The sequence below is a fragment of the Bicyclus anynana genome, chromosome 17 (assembly GCF_947172395.1).
Source record: "Bicyclus anynana chromosome 17, ilBicAnyn1.1, whole genome shotgun sequence".
NCBI lineage: Eukaryota > Metazoa > Arthropoda > Insecta > Lepidoptera > Nymphalidae > Bicyclus > Bicyclus anynana.
In genome coordinates this window covers 6,294,578-6,317,092 of record NC_069099.1, presented here as the reverse complement: position 1 = coordinate 6,317,092, position 22,515 = coordinate 6,294,578, and the positions used below count along the sequence as shown (strand labels likewise).

At 38.0% G+C, this 22,515-nt stretch overlaps 1 protein-coding gene across 1 annotated transcript; it reads left to right on the top strand.

Moving 5' to 3' along the window:
• The first annotated feature begins 649 nt into the window (after positions 1-649).
• Positions 650-22,409, top strand: LOC112052443 (uncharacterized). The gene is made up of 5 exons (XM_024091524.2): positions 650-868; positions 2,850-3,021; positions 4,934-5,052; positions 17,547-17,724; positions 19,608-22,409. Exons 1-5 carry the CDS (start codon positions 863-865, stop codon positions 19,745-19,747), a joined length of 615 nt encoding a protein of 204 aa, XP_023947292.1. The 5' UTR covers positions 650-862; the 3' UTR covers positions 19,748-22,409.
• The last annotated feature ends 106 nt before the right edge of the window (positions 22,410-22,515 follow it).

The following is a 22,515-nucleotide window of genomic DNA, read 5'->3' as shown; positions in this document are numbered from 1 at the left end:
AGTCTGGAGCTGAGCCCACATAACCAAACGGAGCGAGAAAATGCGCATTAATTCTGCCTGCGCAGACTCCGACTCGGATGCGAAAATATTTTTTTCCGGCCACTAAAGAGGTGGTTTTATTAGCACATATATTAGATTAAGTCTCCAAATAGGTGTGATCATTATAAGATAGGTACTTATGGAATACCTACCTAATATACGTTCGATAAAATAACTATTAGAAATATTACTTTATGCCTAAACAAGCTGATACCGTGCGGTTTCACTCGCGTGGTTCCCGTTCCCGTAGAAGTACGCGGATAATATCCGGGCCTATAACATTCCTCGATAAATGGGCTATCTAACACTGAAAGAAATTTAAAATCGGACCAGTAGTTTCTGAGATTAGCGCATTCAACCAAACGAACAAACAAAGTCTTCAGCATTAAAATATTAGTACCTACCTATAGATTTAAAAGTAATAACACATGGAAGTGGGTACATTTTGTGTGTGAGAGATTGGTCCTCGAGTTAAATATTCATTCATAAGTTTAGAAAAAAAAGAACAGGTAGGTTAACATCGTACTTCTTATCGGCTTTAATCTTCAAACAATGCAGTTTAACGAGAAAAACGACGCTCGCGCTCAACAAGGCTAACAAAGACCGGACAAAATTCATAGTAAAGTGATACCGTAAAGACACATTGACGCCTAATCACCGGCAAGGGGGAGGGACTCCAGAATTAGTTAATTCGATGATTGTGTCCAGTCCCTAGACGTCGACCGAGCGTTGCCCAAACTGGTGTATTAAAATAACTCGAAATACAGTTCGATCTATCGTGTTTCGTCAACTATTTGGATAACGGATAAAATCTTTATTGAAAATGCAGGTATTTATAACTTTTTTTTGTTTTAAATTGTAGTTAAATTTTAAATAGGTCACGGTGATTTGAATTAAGCTGTTTATTGGTTTATCTTGATGCTTTAATTCAATTGAAAGTTAGTACATTGTAGACAGAATTGAAAGTTACTGGTTTTTTGTTGCATTTGTTTTAAACAATTATTCCCTTGAATGTATTTAAAGTAATATTACAAAGCGATAAAGTTTGTGGTGTTGTAGGAAGTAAACTCTGGATTTATAGAACGGATTTTGAAAAATCTTTTACCACTAGAAAGCCACGTTATGTTTTTTTTATTCTTAACAAATTGACCCTTGACTACAATCTCACCTGATGGTAAGTGATGGTGGAATCTAAGATGAAAGCTGTTACTTATTTGTGAGTGTCATAGGTATAGTTTTATCTCCATTATTATTCTCACGGGAACGGGAACTACGCAGTTGAAACCGCGGGGCGTCAGATAGTTTTTAACCGACTTCCAAAAAGGAGTAGGTTCTACGTTCGACTGCATGTATGTTTTTTTTAAATGTAAGTATTATAAAACAATATTTTGAAACTATCTTCACGTTCCGTCTAATAAAGTAGGTAGGTATAGGTACATACCAGGGGCGATGGTCCCTATAACAACCCGATTCCTATCGGGTTACCTTTTAAAAATCCACGAGTTTTATAATAACTTAACACATATACTTACCACATAACTTACCATAGGTATTCAGCCAAAAACCTTTTCATACTAAAATCCACATGAACGGTTTCCCTACGAGAAAATTTCAGTCTTCGCTACTGGTGCGTACCTAATACGTAGATCTGAAGAAAATCAAAATATTGAAAGGCGATGATGGGGAGCCTAATAGGTGTTTCTAGGGAAATTTAAAAACTGTCAACCCTCTATAATGGTTTGGGACGGCGTTAAAGCCCAACACACTGACATTATTATTTATAATATGAGTTGGGATATAATCATTAATCCTTATATTACCTTATTTCTTAAGTAAGGATTTCTTAGGTATAATATTAATTAATCAATTAGCATCCAGCTAGTTGATTGATTTATATTATATTCATAATTAGAAGAAGCATATCGCGGAGAAATCATGATAGCGAGGTACACGAACTTATTAAATAGTACCTGTCTACCTTCCTTAGTATAAGTAGTTACATAAAGGTAGGTACGTAATAAATGCCGATGATCGTACCTTAGTTGATAAAGTTTAGAGAGAGGTAATTATCCATTATCAACCTCTTCGATCTCTCAACTTTATCGGCTCATGCTACGTTCCCACGAGTATCGTAACGATTAAATTATCGTTGGACGACTCTAGCTATTCTAGGATTTTTTTATGGATTAGGACTTTATTACGTATTAGCAGTCGCCACGCGGTTTCACCCGCGTATTACCGTTAGAATATGGCAATAAAATATAGCCTATGACACTCAAAAATAATATAATATCGTTCTAATGTTAAAAGAATTTTCAAAATTAGTTTATCAGATTCAGAGATTAAGCCAAATAGTCCACGCTGGCCCTATAAGAATTTACACATGCAGAGAATTAAGAGAATTCTCAGGTTTCCTCACGATGCTTTTCCTTCATCGTTTTGAGACACGTGATATTACTTAAAATGAACATAACTGAGAAGTTACAGATGCATGCCCTGGACCGAATTCGAATCTAGGTACACCCTCCGGAATCTAGATAACAAATAGGTACATATATTTTTAATAATTAATTGATTTGACCAGGGTTTATCTCTATTCTATACTTATTTTTTAATTATTAAAACAGATGTATTTATAATTATTAATAATTAAATTAAACGTAAGAAATAACCGTATGTCTGCAAATATACCCGAGTGGGGTCTCAAATGACATCGCACTAAAAGAAAATATTGATGACTTGATCGAGAGTGTAATTAATAATTTCATGACCTTCGGAGGTTTTTCAAAATTTTCAATTTTATGTTACAGGTGTTTGGGTCACTCGCCATTGTGGCAGTTTGGTGTATAACAGCGCTTTCAGCGCTTCAGATGTCGGACGTCCAGCTGGAGCGAACGCTGGCTGACCGCGGGACGATGCAGCGACACATCCGCTGCGCGCTGGGCGAAGGACCCTGCGACCCTGTTGGAGTTAGACTCAGGAGTGAGTTGTTCAATTGTTTTCTTTACGTATTTTTGTTTTCCATGGCTGATGCTTACTTTTTACTCGACGCATCGTCATTATCAGTCTACTTTTACTACAGGCTATCATCTACCTATGATGACCTATGGTTCCGGGACTTGGTCGCTAACTATGGGCCTCATAAGAAGTCTCAGAGTCACACAGCGGGCGATGGAACGAGCTATGCTCGGAGTATCTCTGCGTGATCGAATCAGAAATGAAGAGATCCACAGAAAGAACCAAAGTCACCGACATAGATCAACGAGTCCCGAAGCTGAAGTGGCAATGGGTGGGGCACATAGTTCGAAGAGCTGATGGACGTTGGGGTCCCAACGTGCTGGAATGGTGACCCCGCACTAGAAAGCGCAGCGTTGGTAGACCCCCGTAGCAGGTGGACTGACGACATCAAGCGAGTCGCAGGGATTCGCTGGATGCAGGCGGCTCAGTGTCGTGATGTTTGGAAATCCCTACAAAAGGCCTATGTCCTGCAGTAGACGTCCATCGGCTGATATCATGATGATGATGATGATGATGATGATGATGATGATGATGATGATGATGATGATGATGATGATGATACAGGGTCTGTAGTCATGTGATTATCTTTCTACAATCGCTGACGCTTTGATAACCCAACAAAAATGTGGTCGTTATTGGGATCACCACCACTACCACCTTGGGACGTCCTTCGGCTCTTCGAACTTTGTGATCCATTGCCTCTTCAGCTTCGTGACTCGTTGAGCTATATCGGTGACTTTGGTTCTTCTGCGGATCTCCTCATTTCTGATTCGATCACGCAGAGATACTCCTGCATAGCTCGCTATGTCACTCTGAGCCTTCTTATGAGGCCCATAGTTAGGGGCAACGTCTCGGAACATAGTCATAGGTCATCATCATACGATAACCCTCGTAACTTTAATTTTAAGTTTTCGAATAATTATTATCACCATTATCTTAAGTTTAATATTATCACCTGACGTTTCGAAAGAGCTTGTAAACTAAGCCTATTTGAAATAAATGAATTTTGACTTTGACTTTGATAAGTTATCGTTATCGAACAGGAAAAAAGTTAAGCTTACAAACAGCTTTTACAAAGAAAAAAATGAGTCACGCTTACAAGCATTCTTAGAAGCGCCGCGACAATTTGCTTTGTGTTGTAATTGAATAAACATCACAAGTACAATATGATCACGATGGTCCTGTGGTTTTGGTTTACCTTAGCTACGTACGAAATACTAAATATAAAATATCACGTGTAACAAACGGTGAAGGAATAACATCGTGAGGAAATCTGCAGACCAGAGAATTTTCAAATATCCGCGTGTGCGAAGTCTGCCAATCCGCATTGGGCTGGCGTCGTGGACTATTGGCCTAACCCCTCTCATTCTGAGAGAAGATTTGAGCTGAGTGAGCCGAATATGGGTTGATAATGATGATGCGATGGACTTGTGTGTTGGGTCCAAGTCCCCCCCCCCCCTGTTCTATAAAAAGGACTGCCCCCCTAGCCAAGTGGCAAGTCGATTCTCTTTCTACGATCGTTAACGCTTCGACGACTAGAAAGATGTATGGGAATGACATTCGGCTCACCTCTGAGCTCGAGTCCCTTCTCAGAATGAGAGGGGTTAGACCAATAGCCCACCGCACGCTGGCCCAATGCGGATTGGCAGACTCACACACGCAAAGAATTTAGAAAATTCTCTGGTATGCAAGTTTCACCGTTTTGAGACACGTGGTATATAATTTCATATAGGTAATGCACACAACTGAAAAGTTAGAGGTGCATGCCCCAGGCCGGATTCGAACCTACAAACCTCCGGAAACGGAGGCAGAGTTCATATACACTGGGCTATCGCGGCTTAGCCCAGTTGTTTAATTTATTATGTAATATTTCCAGCACTCGCGCCGCTCGTTCTCCGTGGTTCGTGCCCACAATGCTCGGCGCAAGAGACCCACCAGATCCGTCGCACGCTCGCTTTCGTCCAGCGAAACTACCCGTGGGAGTGGGCCAAGATCGTCCGTCAATACGGCTGAAAGAACTTCGACCATAACAACCTTAAAGCTTTATAGACGTACTGCCATAAAATACACACATAGAAAATATCTACGAGCCTGCCATAGATTTTTTTATAGACATCATTATAAACTTTCGTCGTTTTATAAATTTTGCCTTGATATAGAATGATGAATGAGCTATTTGCTAGTTAGTTACGTTCGTGGCATTTTCAAAAGCTTAAAGAGCAAGCCCCTGTAGCCAAGTAGCACGTCGATTCTTTTTCTAAGATCGCTAACGCTTCGAAAACTATAAAAATTTATGGTAATGACATTTGCTTTCGACAGGTCACGTGATAAAGATCTGTCTTTCCCATATTTTTTCCAGTTTTCGAAGCGTTTGCGATCGTAGAAAGAGAATTGACGTGCCACTTGGCTATAGGGGCTGGCAAACTCATCATACTTACTTAAGGTAGAAGTATGAACTTTTATAAAATAACGAAGGTCTAGCTATCACTTGCTCTCAATAGAATACGACGAACGTATATAAATTTAAAATCTTACAAAACAAAAAAATTGTATATTTTTTTTATCTTTGAAGAAAACAAGACACTGCCTTAAATTACTCTAATAGATAATGCATTCAATGAGCATATAAAATAAATTATTGATTTTTTATAAATAGGCTTTTAGAGTCATTTTATTTTTAGTATTCTTCTCATATTTAAAAATAAATAATATAATCTAACATTGATCACACCTGAGTGCCTAGTGTGAGTTTTCAATATTTTCATACTGTTACTATCGCGTTAACGTAAACACGAACTTAGAGACGTCGGGTCTTCTCCGACTCGTGGTCCACGGGGCGGGGGTACGGGCCTCGAGGCAATGCGTCCTTGCCCGGGGGCGTGTCGCGAGGGAACTTTCTCCCCCGGTGATTTCTTCCAACCCCTCCCGGGGTTGAGGCTTTTCAGCCTAAGGGATTGGGCTTTGAGCCCGTTGGCCCCGCGCGGACTGCGATGTCGTCGCTATCCTGCGCAGGGACGGTGTCAAGTCCGGTGGTTGCGTCGTCCTCGTCGTCACCGTAGGTACCTGCGCCTGCAGGGTCGGCTGCTTGGAGGAGCTCCCGAGGTAGGAGACTGCCGCAGTGTGGTGCGATGTCGCGGAGGTGTATATTCGGTCCGTGGTCTGCGTGCGCGAACATGCGGCATGCTAGAGCACGGACGAATTCCTCCACGGTGAGCGTCTTCGTGTCACGGTGGATGACGTCGTTTCTGACGTACCTCGGAACTCCCGTGGCAAAGCGCAGACACTTGTTCTGCTGGATTTGCAGCCAGTTTTTCTGGTGCGCGGAGCACAGCGCGTACCAGGCCGGAGCCGCGTACGTACGCGTACGTTGGTGGCACGTAAACACGAACTTAAATTATATTGAAACAGTTGTGCAGTAGTGCCACTAGATGGCGCTGTTTCAATTCCTTAGAAATTCGCGTTTATATTAACGCGATCGTCACAGTGTCAAACTGCCACTAGGCCTTTTGATGTTAAATGACGATGCAGTCTTAAATGAAATGGTTTATTCTACCCGTGACTACGACGGTTTCTACGCGACGTCGTACCGGAACGTTAAATCGATTGGCGGTACGTCTTTTGCCAGTAGGCACGGCCTGATGCCTGCCACCAGACCCGTCCCGTGATGGGAATCGAACCCATGAACTTTGTTCAGAACCACAGCACTAACAACTGAGCCAGAGAGGTAGTCAAAAAGTGACATTGTTTTTTTAATATTTTATTTTTGTAACTAACCTTGAATTTCAAATAGCGATTTGGCAACTAAATTATGACAAATTTTAGAAATCAATCAAAATTAATGCGGTAAAATAAAAAACCTTTTATTTTGCTATCGAATTCAACCGTTTATACTTGCACCACTAGCTTCATCTGGCTGGGCAAATTCAGCATATCTCTATCTAACGGCTTTATGTCCGATAAAACTGATCGTCTGTTAGTCGCGGTCGGCATGATGTCAAGCATATCGCACGCGAGTTTTATCGGATGTCAAGCAGTTAGCGCTGCAGGCATGTGAGCTTATTGGATCGTCAGTTGCTGACTTCACAACTGCCATTAGACGTCTTAGGGATGATAACAGTTTTTTAAGTTGTAAAAATTAGGAGTATGCTAATAGTACAGCAATTTTCTAAAAGTAACAGGATATCTGAGATCATTTAAAGGATCAGATTTGCGGTACTGCGACGGATCCCAGAAAAACGCCCCATACAAAATGGCACGAATTAATGACATCGTTGATTCGCTGATCTTAAGATTTGTATGGCCGTTCGAACAAAATTACAAATATCTTTGTTATTTGTGCGTTCATTACATTGAAAAATGTCACGTTTAATGTAAGGAAGCTAAAATATATGATTTTTCATATAATAACGATAAAATAATTTAAGTAGATTTTGAAATTTTATAATCTTATTTATTTAGCAAAAATCCAATCAACCTTTATTTTTCCGACTTCCAAAAAGGAGGAGGTTCTACGTTCGGCTGTATGTATGTTTTTTTTTTATTTTTTTTATGTATGTCCAGCGATAACTCCGTCAATTATGGACCGATTTTGAAAATTCTTTTTTTGTTTTGTAGGGTTTACTTCCAGGGTGGTCCCATTTTTTTCATGTCAGGATCTGATGATGGCATCCTGGAGAAATTGAGGGGAACTTTCGAAAGTTGTAGAGACGGCTAGTACGTTTGTTAGTGTTTCCATAAGTTATTTTAAACCACTACAACTTTATGAAGGTTTGGAGTTGGTCTGATGGTGGAGCCGAAACACAGACGATGGAACTCGTCAAGGATTTACAGCACTCACCTTTTGTTTGGGCTTGATTAATTTGTATTGATGAGTACTTTCCACCTATATGGGTTGTGACTGTATTAAGGGTCTAATGATGAAGACGAGGGATAGTGAAGAGAACTCCTCGACGGTTCACAGTAGCTACCTTGTGTTTGGACTTCATAAATTTGTATTGATGAGAATTTTCCACCTAGATGGATTGCGACTGTATTAAGGGTCTGGTGAAGAAGACGAAGCACAGTGAAGAGAACTCCTCGACGGCTCACAGTAGCTACCTTGTGTTTGGACTTGATAATTTTGTATTGATAAGAACTTTCCACTTAGATAGGTTGTGACTGTACACACGCAGTGGGTATGCTAACACTAAAAATAAAAAAATAAAAATTTTAATAAAAAAATTCAACCGACTTCCAACTCAAAAAATAACTTTAACTAAAAAGCAAAAAATAACATCCTACCTATGTGCTACCTTCTGATCAGTTTGAAGGCGGTGCCAAGACAGTGTCGTGTTTTAATTAAAGCTGTTTCTGGAATAACCACAGAAATTTTGTAGTTTAAACGTATTTAATTAAAACATCACTGGCTTGGCACCGCCTTCAAACTGATCAGAAGGTAGCACATAGGTAGGATGTTATTTTTTGCTTTTTAGTTAAAGTTATTTTTTGAGTTGGAAGTCGGTTGAATTTTTTTTATTAAAATTTTTATTTACATGTTAATTTGTCAACATTGACCTTATTTACCCGAATGTATCATAAAAATCAATATATTCAAACCTAGTCATCATCCCCAATACCGCCTCAGTCGGATAATAATAGACGGATTTTATTTTATGTTACAATCGGTGCGACCTCGATACAGATAAAATAAAATGACGTCTATTTAGCAGAATCTTTTACATAATAAAAAGTGGTGTAGTGTGTTTGTTTTTGTTTCTAAAGCTGGGTTTGCACTAGAGGTTCCATGCTACAGTATTATGGCTGAAACACAATAAAATTATAATTGTGTATGCCATGCAATCTTTTGTTATATCTCAAAGAACGAAGGCAGCGTTTCTGATGAAAGCTCACAGGCCTTTGTCAGATTTAAAATGAATTTTCCTCAGTAATTTAGTAGGGAAATTTACATGAAAATCCGTAAATCTGATCTTGTAATCTCAAAGACTACTGAACGAATTTTCATGGGGTTCTGACCTTTTCAAGATATAACAAAACAATGTACAGTGGGATATTAATTTATTTTTATTTAAGAGTATCTACGAAACAGTCCTCGAAGCAGGGGAGTATCTACCGCCGTATCAGCCGTATTAATGATACAGGGCCCCAGATGACAGGGACCCCTTACATGCTCGGTTACACTGCTGAGGGCCCATTCACCCGTTTGCTGCGGTACGAGGTCAATTGACCTTTGACCTCGTACGTCTAGTGTCTTCGAGAGTTACGAGGTCGATTGACCTCGTACCGCACCAGAGGAAAGTACAGAAATACAGTGCCGCAGCGAACGTTTTAAAGGAGCTGCCTACACATCATTGGTCCCATGGTTAGCTGGTTCAGCTTCCGAGGTCCAGGGACAAGCCTGTCAGTCCTGTGCCTGATCTTTCACTGGTTTTGTCGGCGTTCTGTCCCATCGGACTATGTGAGTGCAGGAAAAGAGAGTGCACTTGTGCTTGCTTTGCGTGCACCACTAATACCTATATCTCCTGCGTACATGGTTAATCTCACCATGAAAATCAATTCGGTCAAGAGCATATTATTAAGGAGCCTACGGCACTTACACAATCAGAAAATAAAAATTATACCAGAAACCAGCACAACAAAACAGTGAAATCCAGCCTTTACTCATTAAATTGTCACGTAACGAATGCATAGTACGCGAAACAAAGTCGGCAGAAGTGGGGTGGACGGCGCAGTTAAGTAAGTTGTTACGGCATAGCGTTGCCGACCGAATCGTGGGCATTCTCTCCGTTCATTCGAAACGATCGAGTCCCGTGCACTTGTTACATAGTTCGCTTAGAAAACCATAACAAATCCGGGTCATTTGACACGAAAGTAAAAGTGTTGTAAGGATGCAGGTTAGTGAAATCCGAAGTTTTGTGGTTTTTTTTTTCTGTTGCGTTTTCCTGTTTGTGACCCGTTTTCGGGTTGTCAATGTGAATGTGTTGAACTCGAAGGGCGTTTTTCGAGACGAGTGTTTTTATTTATTTTTATTTTTGTGAACCTTTAAAAGCTGGTTCGCTTATATTTTTATTATAAACTGCAGACCTGCTTATAAGCGTTAAAATTTGTTTATTTGCATATTTGTGCACAAAATTATTTGTGACGTGTGTTTGTGTGATATTTAAGACGCCCCGCGGTTGTACACGCGTAGTTCTCGTTTTCGTAAGAACAGGGGAATAAAATTGGCCTATAATACTTGTAAATAACGTTGGTTTTTGATGGTAAAAGAATTTTTAAAATGGGCTTAGTACATCCAAAGATTACCTCCTACAACCTCACAAACGATACCTCTGCATAATATTAGTATATATATATAATTAAAAACTAAAGTCGACCTTATCGCTAAGTAGCGATCTGGCCAAGCAAGCTTAAGATTACAAAATTATGAGGAAAATAGACAACAGCTGGTGTATAATTAAAACAAATACACACGAATAAGTACAGCCCTTTAGCCAAGTGGCACGTCGATTCTCTTTCTACGATCGCTAACGCTTCGAAAACTAGAAAAAATTGTGGTAATGACAGATCTTGATCACGTGATCTGTCGATAGCAAAAGAAATTCCCATACATTTTTCTAGTTTTCGAAGCGTTAGCGATCGTAGAAAGAGAATCGACGTGCCTACAGGGGCTGATACACTAACAGAATACATTTTATATGAATTAGGCAAAGGTATTTAAAAAAATATAAATTTTTGATGTACGTAATAGAATTTCAAGAATTAATACATATTTTTTTCTAGGAAAATATAACAAATTGCCATCAAATTAAATATCTAATAAAATACGTAATATTTATATATATATAAATAAGTTGGTTATTAACAAAATAACAGATATATATAAAAAAAAAACAGTACAGTGCTGATTGGAGTCTTTCTTCTTTGAATTCGGTTAAAAACGTTGTTACGCATTTACTTTATTACACAAGGATCATAAAAACGATTTGTGAATTAGAACTATGGAAATTAGAAAGCTGTTTTGCATTCTCGTGTCCTCACATTTTCCTAAAGTTACTTGAAAGAAATCGCTGCATAAGGCCGCCTTTTACATATTACTTAAAAACTATTCTTTTCTGTCTTATTATTTGTTTTTTCTTCGATGTTGTGGTGTGCAAACAAAGTGAAAAGCTGTGAAATTTTACCTATGTCGTTAGTATAATTACAATTTTAGAAATATTTGAGGATTATACGAGTAGATATAATTTAAGGTACTTACATGATAAATAATAAAAATAAATATATAGATGGTATAAGTATAGTCAAAACATCAATGATGTACCAAAATTATTTTTTTTTTTGACAAAATCTCGAAAAGACCAATTACGTCCCATAGGAAAGACATCAACGCAGTGTGGGTTCTCCGATTTCTTACTTTCCGGACCCCATTCACGATCCGAAGTCACTTCTAGTCTATTCACTGTACCAAAACTCTGTAAATACTAGCGGACGCCTGCGACTTCGTTCGCATGGAAATCAATGTAAACTTTCAACCTCTATTTAACCACTTTAAGGATTAAATTTTAAAAATTCCTAAATCACATTATATTTCGTGTTTTTATGACTTATGAAGACATTTTTAAAACTGTAACTTGAAGAATGAGGGACTTTCCATACAAACTTTCAACCCCTATTTCACGCCCATCTTTTTTTATTTTAGGGTCAAAGGTACCCTTTGTTTTGCTTCAAGGTCCCATTTACCATTATACCAAAATTGATCTTGATCGATCAGCCTTTTAGACGTGAAAGGTAACAGACAGACAGACAGACTTACACTTAAGATTTATACACTAGCAGACGTTCCGCGGTTTCACTCGCATAGTTCGCGTTACCGAGAGAATATGAGGATTTAGCGCAGCTTAGTAGGTAGGTACATTTAAAAAATAACGTGGCTTTCTACTCGTAAAAAAATTTTCAAAACGGTGCAGTAGATTCAGATATTACCCCCTAAAACCTCACAAAATCATAAACTTTACTTCTTTCTTTTGGTATTATAGATATAATCTGTACTAGTATTATAAAGAGGAAATATTTAATTGTTTGTTTGTTTGAATAGGCAAACAAACATACAACCTCGAAACTAAAGAACCGTTTTGAAAAATTCTTTCACTGTTTGGAAGCTATACTATAACCGAGTGATATAGATATATATTTTATCTCCTTATTCCTACGGGAACAGAAAATACGTGGGTGATACTGCGAGATTCTGCTAGTATTATAAATAAAAGTCCTCCGCCGCGTTTCTTTGTATGACTATATAGATTTATACTAGCAGACTCCCGGCTACTGTGAAATGGTTAAAAATGGTTAAAATGAAAGTTTACACCTTTATTTTGTGGGAAAAGTCGTGATCCACTAGTAAAGGTATGAATTAGGTAGGTATATTTATTTTAATAAAGATCAACCAGGTGAAGGGCGGTGGTTGAGTTCAATTAAAAGTAACCATTTTTTATAATTTACTTGAACTTGACGGTAAATTATCCTCATTTTTGGGTTGTCTCGTTTGTATAGAGTCGTTAAGTTTCTGCTCTTTTGTGTTACATGGTCACTGGTCGAGCTGGCATGTCATACTTCGTGGTTAACTCGGCTGAATACCTATTGTATTGGTATTGCCCAAGATTATTTAATTTTTACCCGATTTTGAGTATTGCTTGCTTCGTGTTCCTCGTTACTGAGGAACCCTACTAGTCTATCATTATTTATAACTTTTCCGGGCAATGTCGACTGGAAGAGCCTCGTGTAATTTTTTTTATCGAAAGTGACACGGATTTGATATGGCCAACGCACCGGGCTACGTCTTTGAAGTCTTTACCTATTTGCCAGTGATAAGTTTTTCTGAGTTATCTCCTTCTCAGTGGTAATGTGCTGATCGTAGTACCTACTCCAGGATCAACTAAAGACTCCTTTCTCATCTTTCCTTTCAGTGGGTATTTCTCCTCGTATTCTCTTAGGAACGGGAACTATTCGGCATCTGCTAGTAATTTACCTACTAAAACACAAACATGTTTTTTTAGTGTTTTTGTCGGACTGTCTGTTCATCCGGGCTAATCTCTAGAACGGCTGAACCGATTTTACTGGGACTTTCACTGGAAGATAGAGGGGGTTATTGCTTTTTGAGCATTATAGTTTTATCTTTGAAGTCATGCGTCTGTAATTTAAAAATATAATGAGCAATTCACCATGAAACCACATTCATCATTATCAACCTATATTCGGCTCAATGCTGAGTTCGAGTCTCCTCTCAGAATAAGAGGGGTTAGGCCAATAGTCCACCGCGCTGGCCCAATGCGGATTGGCAGATTTCACACACGCAGAGAATTAAGAAAATTCCCTGTTATGCAGGTTTCCTCACGATGTTTTTCCTTCACCGTTTGAGACACGTGATATTTAATTTCTTAAAATGCACATAACTGAAAAGTTAGAGGTGCATGCCCCGGACCGGACTTGAACCCACACCCTCCGGAATCGGAGGCAGAGGTCATATCCACTGGGCTATCACGGCTCTTAAACCACATTGCCATCACTGAAAATGATGTATTGAAATGTAGATTTTTATTTGAATAGCGCTTTGTTCGTGTCTTGAGAAGTAAATAAGGTCACACCGCAGCCTGCAAATCGCATCAAACAATATGTGTGTAATCTTTGTTTTCCCATGGGGGAAAAATTGCGACGCGAAATAGTACAAACGTTCTTTGTATAACATTTGAAACAATGGTAGAACAATGAAAGTAGGCACAATCCTCGTAATAGCATGAATAGTTAAGAGGTCGGACTCAGCACCGAGAGGTCATAGGTTCTGTCATCGTCCATTGGATTATTGTCATCTCAACAAATAAATAGTCCTATCTGATGTTGCAAAACGCCGAACTAAATTTTTTTACTGGCCCAACAAATCCTGAACGGTTGAGCATATAAATTATTTTGCAACTAAATCTATAGCGAAATTTATGGTCTAAAATTTTGTAATAAATGTTGAAATTTATTAAAAATTTGTAGAAAATGATTTTATGACACTTATTAGACAAATTTTAGAATATGAAGATGTTATACGTACGACCGACGAGTAGGTACAACTTATTAAGTTTCATTTTATGGTAAAATCCTTATTTGATTGGAATAATAGCATTCGACTGACATTCGCGTGTGCGAAGTATAACAAAATTGTATGGACGCGACTGACAAGCGACGCGTACCATACTCCTATCAAAAATACTCATATCAAAAATAGTCGCTCGCGGGTAGTCTCGTGGGAAAGCAGCCTAACAGTCCTCAGCTGTCAAACGATGGGGGCAATAGCCACGAATGACATCACGTCAAGTAATCCGAAGTGATTATTCCCATTCAAAATTACTAACATCATACGTTTTAGGTATTCCTTGTTAGACGAGGCGCTATGGAGGTATTGGGTGTGCATAATTCGAGGACCGCAATCAGTTTACACTTTTGAACTTAGAAAAGCATGCAGATTACGATTCTGGATGTTGCCCGAACGTTCGTTGGTCCATTATTTTGTTATAACCTACCCCGTTTGGTTTCGAGGATATAGAATGAACAAATGCTTTGTATCAGTTTTATTGGTCGTTTCATGAAGAGCATCTAATTATTTATCATGACATTTTCACACTAATAGAAAGCAAAGCATTTGTTAAGTCCATAACCTCGACATCAAAGAGGGTAGAGTTTAAAAAAAAGAATGGACTAACAAACCTCCTGACAGCACGCAGAATCGTAATCTTGATACTTTTCTGAGTTCAAAACTATTAACAGAATGCGGTCCTTGAATGGTGCACACTCAGTACCTCACAGCGCCTGATCTATTCTCCTGTATAAGATTTAACAAAACGTAAAAAGAATTATTCAAATTCATCAAACTGTATCGAGTTTTAGCCTTACAAAATATTTATGAGATATTCATTGCATATAGATTTACATACATACTATTGAACATACCGTATACATAGCCCTAAACAATGTATTCACAATTATTAGGTCGAGGTGTAAGAATAATGAATTTCTCGAATGACCAAGGTGTTTCAAAACAATGGATCGTCTCCACCAACCTGCAACATAAGAAACTTAGTAATAAAACAACAAACAAACAGACTTGACTGAACAAAAGTGTTCATAAAGAAAGCCTACTAAAACAAATGAATTTGAATTAGAATTACATTGTGGGCTATTTGTATAACATAATGTAATCTAAATAATACCTATTTCTCATGTACCAATTTTATTTACTTCATAGTAACAATCATCAAGGCTGAGACGAATTGACTATAGTCTACACCATCATGTTGTTTCAATTGAGTTGTTGTATGTTAGTAATAATTATTGTTGTTATAAATCACTCTTAAAATTAGAACAAACATTATTATACAAATTAAACATACATACATATCACGCGGCACGCCTATTTTTGTAGGGGTAGGGCTGACCTTAAGTATTAAGGGGTAGTCTTTCCATTTGCTACGATACTCGTTTATCTTCGACTAAACCAGACCTTCTCTAGAGAGTCTAGCAGCTCCCTGCAACTGTTTGTCGGTCCATCTAGTGGGGGCTGTGGGGACTGACATGCTTTTTCTAGTACTTTCAAGTGCATTGTGATTTGTCAGCTTTGTAATTTGTTGATTGATTTAAACGGGACTTTCAGTGGACAATAGAGGACCTTATTGAGCATAATCACGATCACAGAAGAACAAAAGTTGCTACCATTTTTTTTATTCTTTACAAGTTAGCACTTGACTACAATCTCACCTGATGGTAAGTGATGATCTAATCTAAGATGGAAGCGGGCTAACTTGTAAGGAGGAGGATGAAAATCCACACCCCTTTCGGTTTCTACACGATATCGTACCGGAGCGCTAAATTACTAGCCACGGCCGGAGCCTCCCACCAGCCAGACCAGAACAATTAAGAAAACCTCAATCGGCCCAGCTGGGGATCGAATCCAGGACCTCCGTCTTGTAAATCCACTGCGTATACCACTGCATCACGGAGGCCAATGAAACCTTAGGTTTTCAATAGCGTCTCACGTGCTTTGGATACCTGCGTGTTTGTGGAAACTTGCCCTGTTACACCTGGGCTGGTACCAGGTGAGAAAGTTGCATGTATGTTACGGGACTACTCGAAGATGCCTGAACGGATTTGGATAATTCTTTTTTTTGTTTGATAGGGTATACTCCTGAGGTGGTCCCATTGCCATAATGTCAGCTTCTGATGATGGGATCCTGGAGAAATCGAGGGGAACTTTCAAAAATAGTAGGGACGACTAGTGCGTTTGTCTTTGAGATCTTACCTCGCGTTACATCCAGTGACAAAAGAGAGAGACAAGAGACATATCTAGTGACTAAAGAGTGACATATTGTCGACCACAGAACATAAAGCTTTAAGCCTCAATAGCTCAACGGTTGCGGTTGGACTCATCACTTTGCGGGTGGTAGTTCAATCCTGACCCGTTGGTCTATTGTCGTATCCACTCCTAGCACACTATTTCCCGATTAGTTGAAGGGGAATGGGAATATTGGTCATATTATAAAAAATATGGCAAATCTATACTAATATTATAAAGCTGAAGAGTTTGTTTGTTTTAACGCGCTAATATCAGGAAGTACTGGTCCAAATTGAACAATTCTTTCAGTGTTAGATAGTCCATTTATCAAGGAAGGCTATAGGCTGTATATTATCCCCGTATTCCTACGGGAACGGGAACCACGCGGGTGAAACCGCGCGGCGTCAGTTAGTGGAAAATATAGCTCTCTCGTTGTGGTGGGACGTAAGAGATAGCGATATGTTAGACATACGTATAGACTAACCTTTTTTATTAGATATGGTTTGTGTATTCGTCATTGTAACCAAACGTACGAATTGCTTAATAAGTAATTAATTTCCTGCTCACGTATCGATGGTGTCAGTGTTATTTACAAGCCTTTGATTATAATCACACATGTGAGTGTACTTTTGTCACACACTGACTTCAAGGGTATCGCTATCACTGCATTTATTCGACTAAGGACAGTGTCCACCACACAGTCCTTAGTCGAATAAATGCAGTGCAAACCAGTAGGAGAATAACGGAGTTTTTGTTACTTTGAATTCCTAATTAATATTATCAAAAGTATATATAGAAAAAATATGTTTAAATGTATACAACGAAAAAAAGAGATAATATGTAGATAATATTAACTATTTATTAACATTTATAGTTCGTGCGCTGTAGCTTGGTGCGGGTGACAGTTGCCGTTCTTAATGGGTCAATTGCGGCAAGCTTTCAAAGCAAGAGTAAAATGAACTGTCACCCGCACCTTGCGCGCACGAGCTATGCCTAAGTAATTTCCTTGGAAAATACGCCACGAAATATTTGTTTGTACCACTATATCCTACCAAGAACCCAGAATCTCAAATTCAGTAGCTGAAAAGCTTACCAGGAGCATGTTTTAAATGTAAACTTATTCTTTCAGACATTCTACGTACTCGTTTTATGCACGCTAGCTGCCACCACATACGCGGCCGACACTAGGCCGGCGGTGTCGGACACAGCTCTGGAAGACGCGCTCAACGACAAGCGGTTCATACAAAGACAACTCAAATGTGCGCTCGGCGAGGCACCGTGCGATCCAATTGGAAAACGATTAAAGAGTATGTATTTTTCTTCATTATCAGCTCATTACAATGACCCACTTATTATAATGCCAGGCTATATAGGAGCTTACGCACACTACGCTTTAGTAGCGTACGGAAGTGTTATCGCCGCGTTGCAACGACTTGCGGTATTTACGGTTTCAGTGTGCTCGTGGCGTTCGAGCCGTCCACATCTCTTATTGTGTAATTCTTTATGGGTTACTTGGGATAAATTGGGAGAGTGACTTGAGTGGAAAAGAGGAGTGTTTGCTAACAGTCAAAGTTTAACCCTACACACAACGTTCACACGTGCGTGACTTCACTCAAGGTCATTTTCTACCAATCTAGGGTCTTAATTTGGCTTCAGTTTGATTTGTTAATTAAGTTGTCCTGACAAATGTTGTGAATCATAACCATTGTTCGACATTAGTTTTCTTATGTTTGTAATAACTTTTGAGTCTGCTAAAACAAGGTATTAAATAAACTTGGGTAGGCATTATACGTGCAAATGGTACAAATTGCGGAAAATTCCTCTTCCAATACAGGTTTGTAGTGAGTCCCTAAGGTGTGCAGTGCATTTTTGCATCTATGATGTAGACGTCATTGCTACGCTCCAATTTTTAGGAAATAATGATAATGACTGGTATAATAATTTTATACTATAGATCGGATACTTACGTCCCTACGTTAAGTACCTATGTATTATGTATATTGCTGTACACTTTGTACACACAACACGACATTGTAGACGATATTTAGGTATTATTTGTTTAAATAACGTTCGTTGTTGACCACAACTAACATTGAGTTGTATTTTTCTTTCTAAGTTTTCTTTTGAGCGCCTCATTATCCATGCGTTAGTAACAATCACAACAGTATTTAATATCATTGGCAGTAACTATGTATGGTAAGACTTAAGAGCTAGACTGACAAACTTCGTGAAAATAAGTATATCTGGCAATCGCAGGCTCCATTATTACCGATCGAAAAATTGTAAGGTTACTTACCTAGGTTTACGACTTAATTGAATGCACGGAAACTCGTTTTATTCTCTCCAACAGTCACAGTCAAGGTAATGACAATATCACAAAAAGCAGACAGCCGAAAGCTCGGTCGATTGGTTCCATTACACTAATTCAGCGTTACGATTTTGAGCAATGGCGTAACGTGCCGATTTCTATTTATTATGTTTAAAATTGCGTAATCGATTTGTTATCACAAGTTTTTTTAATCATCGATTAGGTAAATCAATCAAATCTATGTAATTTGCAATTACGGAGTACTTTAGGTACGCTTACTTTGGGGATATTTACCTACTTATATAGTGACTAGCGGACGCCCGCGACTTCATCCGCTCGTTCGTGCAATTTAGTTTTTCACAAATCCCTCGGGAACTATTAACGGGATTTTTCCGGGATAAAAAGTAGCCAATGTGTTAATCCATGCTATAATATATCTCAATACCAAATTTCAGCTAATTCAGTTAAGTAGTCGAGGCGTGAAACATTCATATCATTAAAATCATCAGTTTTCGCAAATCTCGGGAAACCAAGGATTTTTTCGGGATAAAAAGTAGCCTATGTGTTAATCCAGAGTAAAATCCATTTCCATTCCAAATTTTAGCCAAATCGCTTCAGTATTAGCGGCGTTAAAGAGTAACAAACATCCAAACATACATCCAAACATCCATACAAACTTTCGCGTTTATAATATTAGTAGGAAGTACCTAGGATTTTTTAGGATTAATCTTGATATTAGCTGTTTAGCCGTGAAACGGTAACAGACAGACAGACTGACAGTTGGGGCGGCCTCGGATTCGGTGAGGGCCCCCGCGAGGATTTCAATGTTGTCGCTGTCCTGTCATAAGAAGTAGATTGATAATGATGACTTATTGTTTCCAGCACTGGCGCCGCTCGTGCTCCGCGGCGCATGTCCCCAATGCTCCACGCAAGAGACGCAACAGATCCAGCGCACGCTCTCTTACGTGCAGAGAAACTACCCGCAGCAGTGGGCGAAACTTGTGCGCCAGTACTCCGGTTAACGTGCTCAATTTAAAGTGGACTGTTAAGCAATATTCTAGTTAAACAAAAGCCAAACTCGATGTAAAATGTTTATCAACAAACAAATTAAAAATGAAGTGAAAATCGCTAGGCATTTTACACTTTGATAGTAATTTCAACATGATTTAATTTTCTACTCTTGCTCAAAAACACTGTTATATTACCACTCCACAGCGGGGCTAAACAAGCATTTCAGCCTCTAGGGGCTAAACTAATTTTGTTTTTTTTAATTAGTCTGTTACGAGTACAAGCCTTTCATAAAAATACCTCGTATATAATGGGTCTTTTAGCCCCTTGTGTAACAATCTACTATTAATAACATTACAATGATTATTTTATACTACAGATATGTTACGTGACATATTTTTTTATTAGGTAAGAAATGACATGCGTTCCTACCTTCTTTTTTTTAATTTTTTCTTGTCGATAAATATTTTACATGGATTTTGACTTTAGTATAAAATAGGTATGTCAAACTAAGTGTCAAATTACACAGTGTGAGATATATATTTCTTGCTATAAAACGACATACTCTGATGTTACTGTGCGTAAGACGAAATGTACTTGAAAGTTAAAGGGAATTACAATTTTCCCTTATTTATTGAAAAGTATCTGCCAATAATAAAATAAATAAATAATCTGGTTAAATCTGAAAAGAAAAAATATAGATACAGTTTTTATAATCGCATTAGATCGTTGATCATATACTTTGACAGAAAAGTAACGTCTAACGAGGCAGGTCCTATATAATAATTGGTCTGAGTTCCAATAGTAGTTTCATTAAATACAACCTCATGGTTCAACCCGGCGTTAGAAATATATTATGCCCTCATCTGTTATTCATTAGTGATTAAAAATAAATGATACATCATACAAAAAGTTTACAATGTCACATTGCAAATAGGTTGCCTAGTTAAATTGCGGCCAAACACATGCAAAATACAAAATATAGGATACCATGAACTAGATCAAAGGCAACCTAGTACAGTTAAATTAAACATAAGCTTTCATTTGACTGCAGGGTTATTATGTAACTCGGTGTACCATTCAAGTAAATAATTATGCAGTTAAGGTTATTTCGATTTCGAAAACACAATGTTAGATGATTGCAAAAACGAAAATACGATGAAAAACGACGTAGTGACTGATCACTTGAATGGTACACCGAGTTACATAATAACCTTGCTGGTCAAAGAGCCTAGTGGCAGTTTGATACTGTGACGATCGCGATAACGTAAACGCGAATTTCTAAGGAATTGAAACAACGCCATCTAGTGGCATTACTGCACAACTGTTTCAATTCCATATAAATTCGCGTTTACGTTAACGTGATAGTAACAGTATGAAAATATTGAAAACTCCCACTAAGCACACAGGGCTCTAGAGTGAGGAATCTACTCACAATTCACGCCGTCTCACGAATCACTGTCTTCTGTATCCGAACTTAATCCAGCAGATAAGCGAAAGCTTCGGTGTTGGTTGAAGCTTGCACACAGCGAAAATTATAATTGGTGCTTGACTATTGGAGAATCATAATTGTGTTCGTACTTCGTAGCTACTTGTAAATATTATGAATAAAATTTTTATATTTAATCAGTAGGATTCATTTAAAAATATATTTATTTTGCTTATTTTTTTTAGACAAATGCCTTTTTTCTTATCAATAATTATTTGATATTATATTTAGTGAAATATTTATCGTATTTGTAAGAATAATTTATAATATATCTGCAGTGGTATCATTTAATTTGATGTTGAATAAAATTAATATTAAAGTGATATACGAGTAACTATGAGATTTTTCATTTAATTTTAAAATTACAAAAAAATGTATTTCAGACCCTAAGAGTTTTTCATTTGGGAGGTATTTCATTTCATACAATGATGTTTCTTTCAATCTTGCGATCAAAGTGACCCTCACATTTCGTCACTGGCTAGTAGATTCGGAGAAAATTTACTGAGAAGGAGGGACTCATGAGTAAGACTATGAGGGCTCCGTTTTATATCAGGATTACGGACGTACGGATCCGTAAAATACCTTAAACCTTCAGACCTCAGACTTTTGGACTGGTATCGCACTGAAATTCAACAACAAAATTGTCTATCGTTTTTTGAGGGGGACGAGGACCAAGGTAAACTCACACCAGGGTGTAATCAGTCTGTACATTACGACCTCAGTACAAATTGCATATGCCTCCTTAATTCCCTATTTGCTCAATAGATGGCGCTTTAAGGCACTTTGACCAGCAGGATTCTGAGGTAATCTTAAGCCAGGTATTAAAAAAAAAATATATAACCTTGTGCGGCTTGTGACATTTTGTTTAATTTTGTAGACGAAACGGTTTTATTTCGTCTGCTTTCTTCATAGTGTTTTTGGTGTGATTTTGGTGACTGTTATAAATCGTTTTGACCTGTGCTTTACTTTGGATTCCGAGAACTCTGTTATATATGTTTTGTCTTGAGATTTAGTAGAGTTCTTTTTTATTTTTTCGTGCAGATTTTTTACATTTGATTTGTGTAAGTCAACAAATATTTATTGTTAAGCGGTACTACTAGAGGTTTTGACGAAGATGACTCTATTCAAAGAGACGGAGTTGTTTATGTTCACAAAAGGAGAAACAATAAATAATTATATGTATCCCATTTGTGTTTTTATTATTTGTATCCGAATTCCTAAATAAAATAATAGAATTAAAGAACAGTAAATACTAGTAGGTAAACATTATGTTTATGTCTCTATGGATACAGG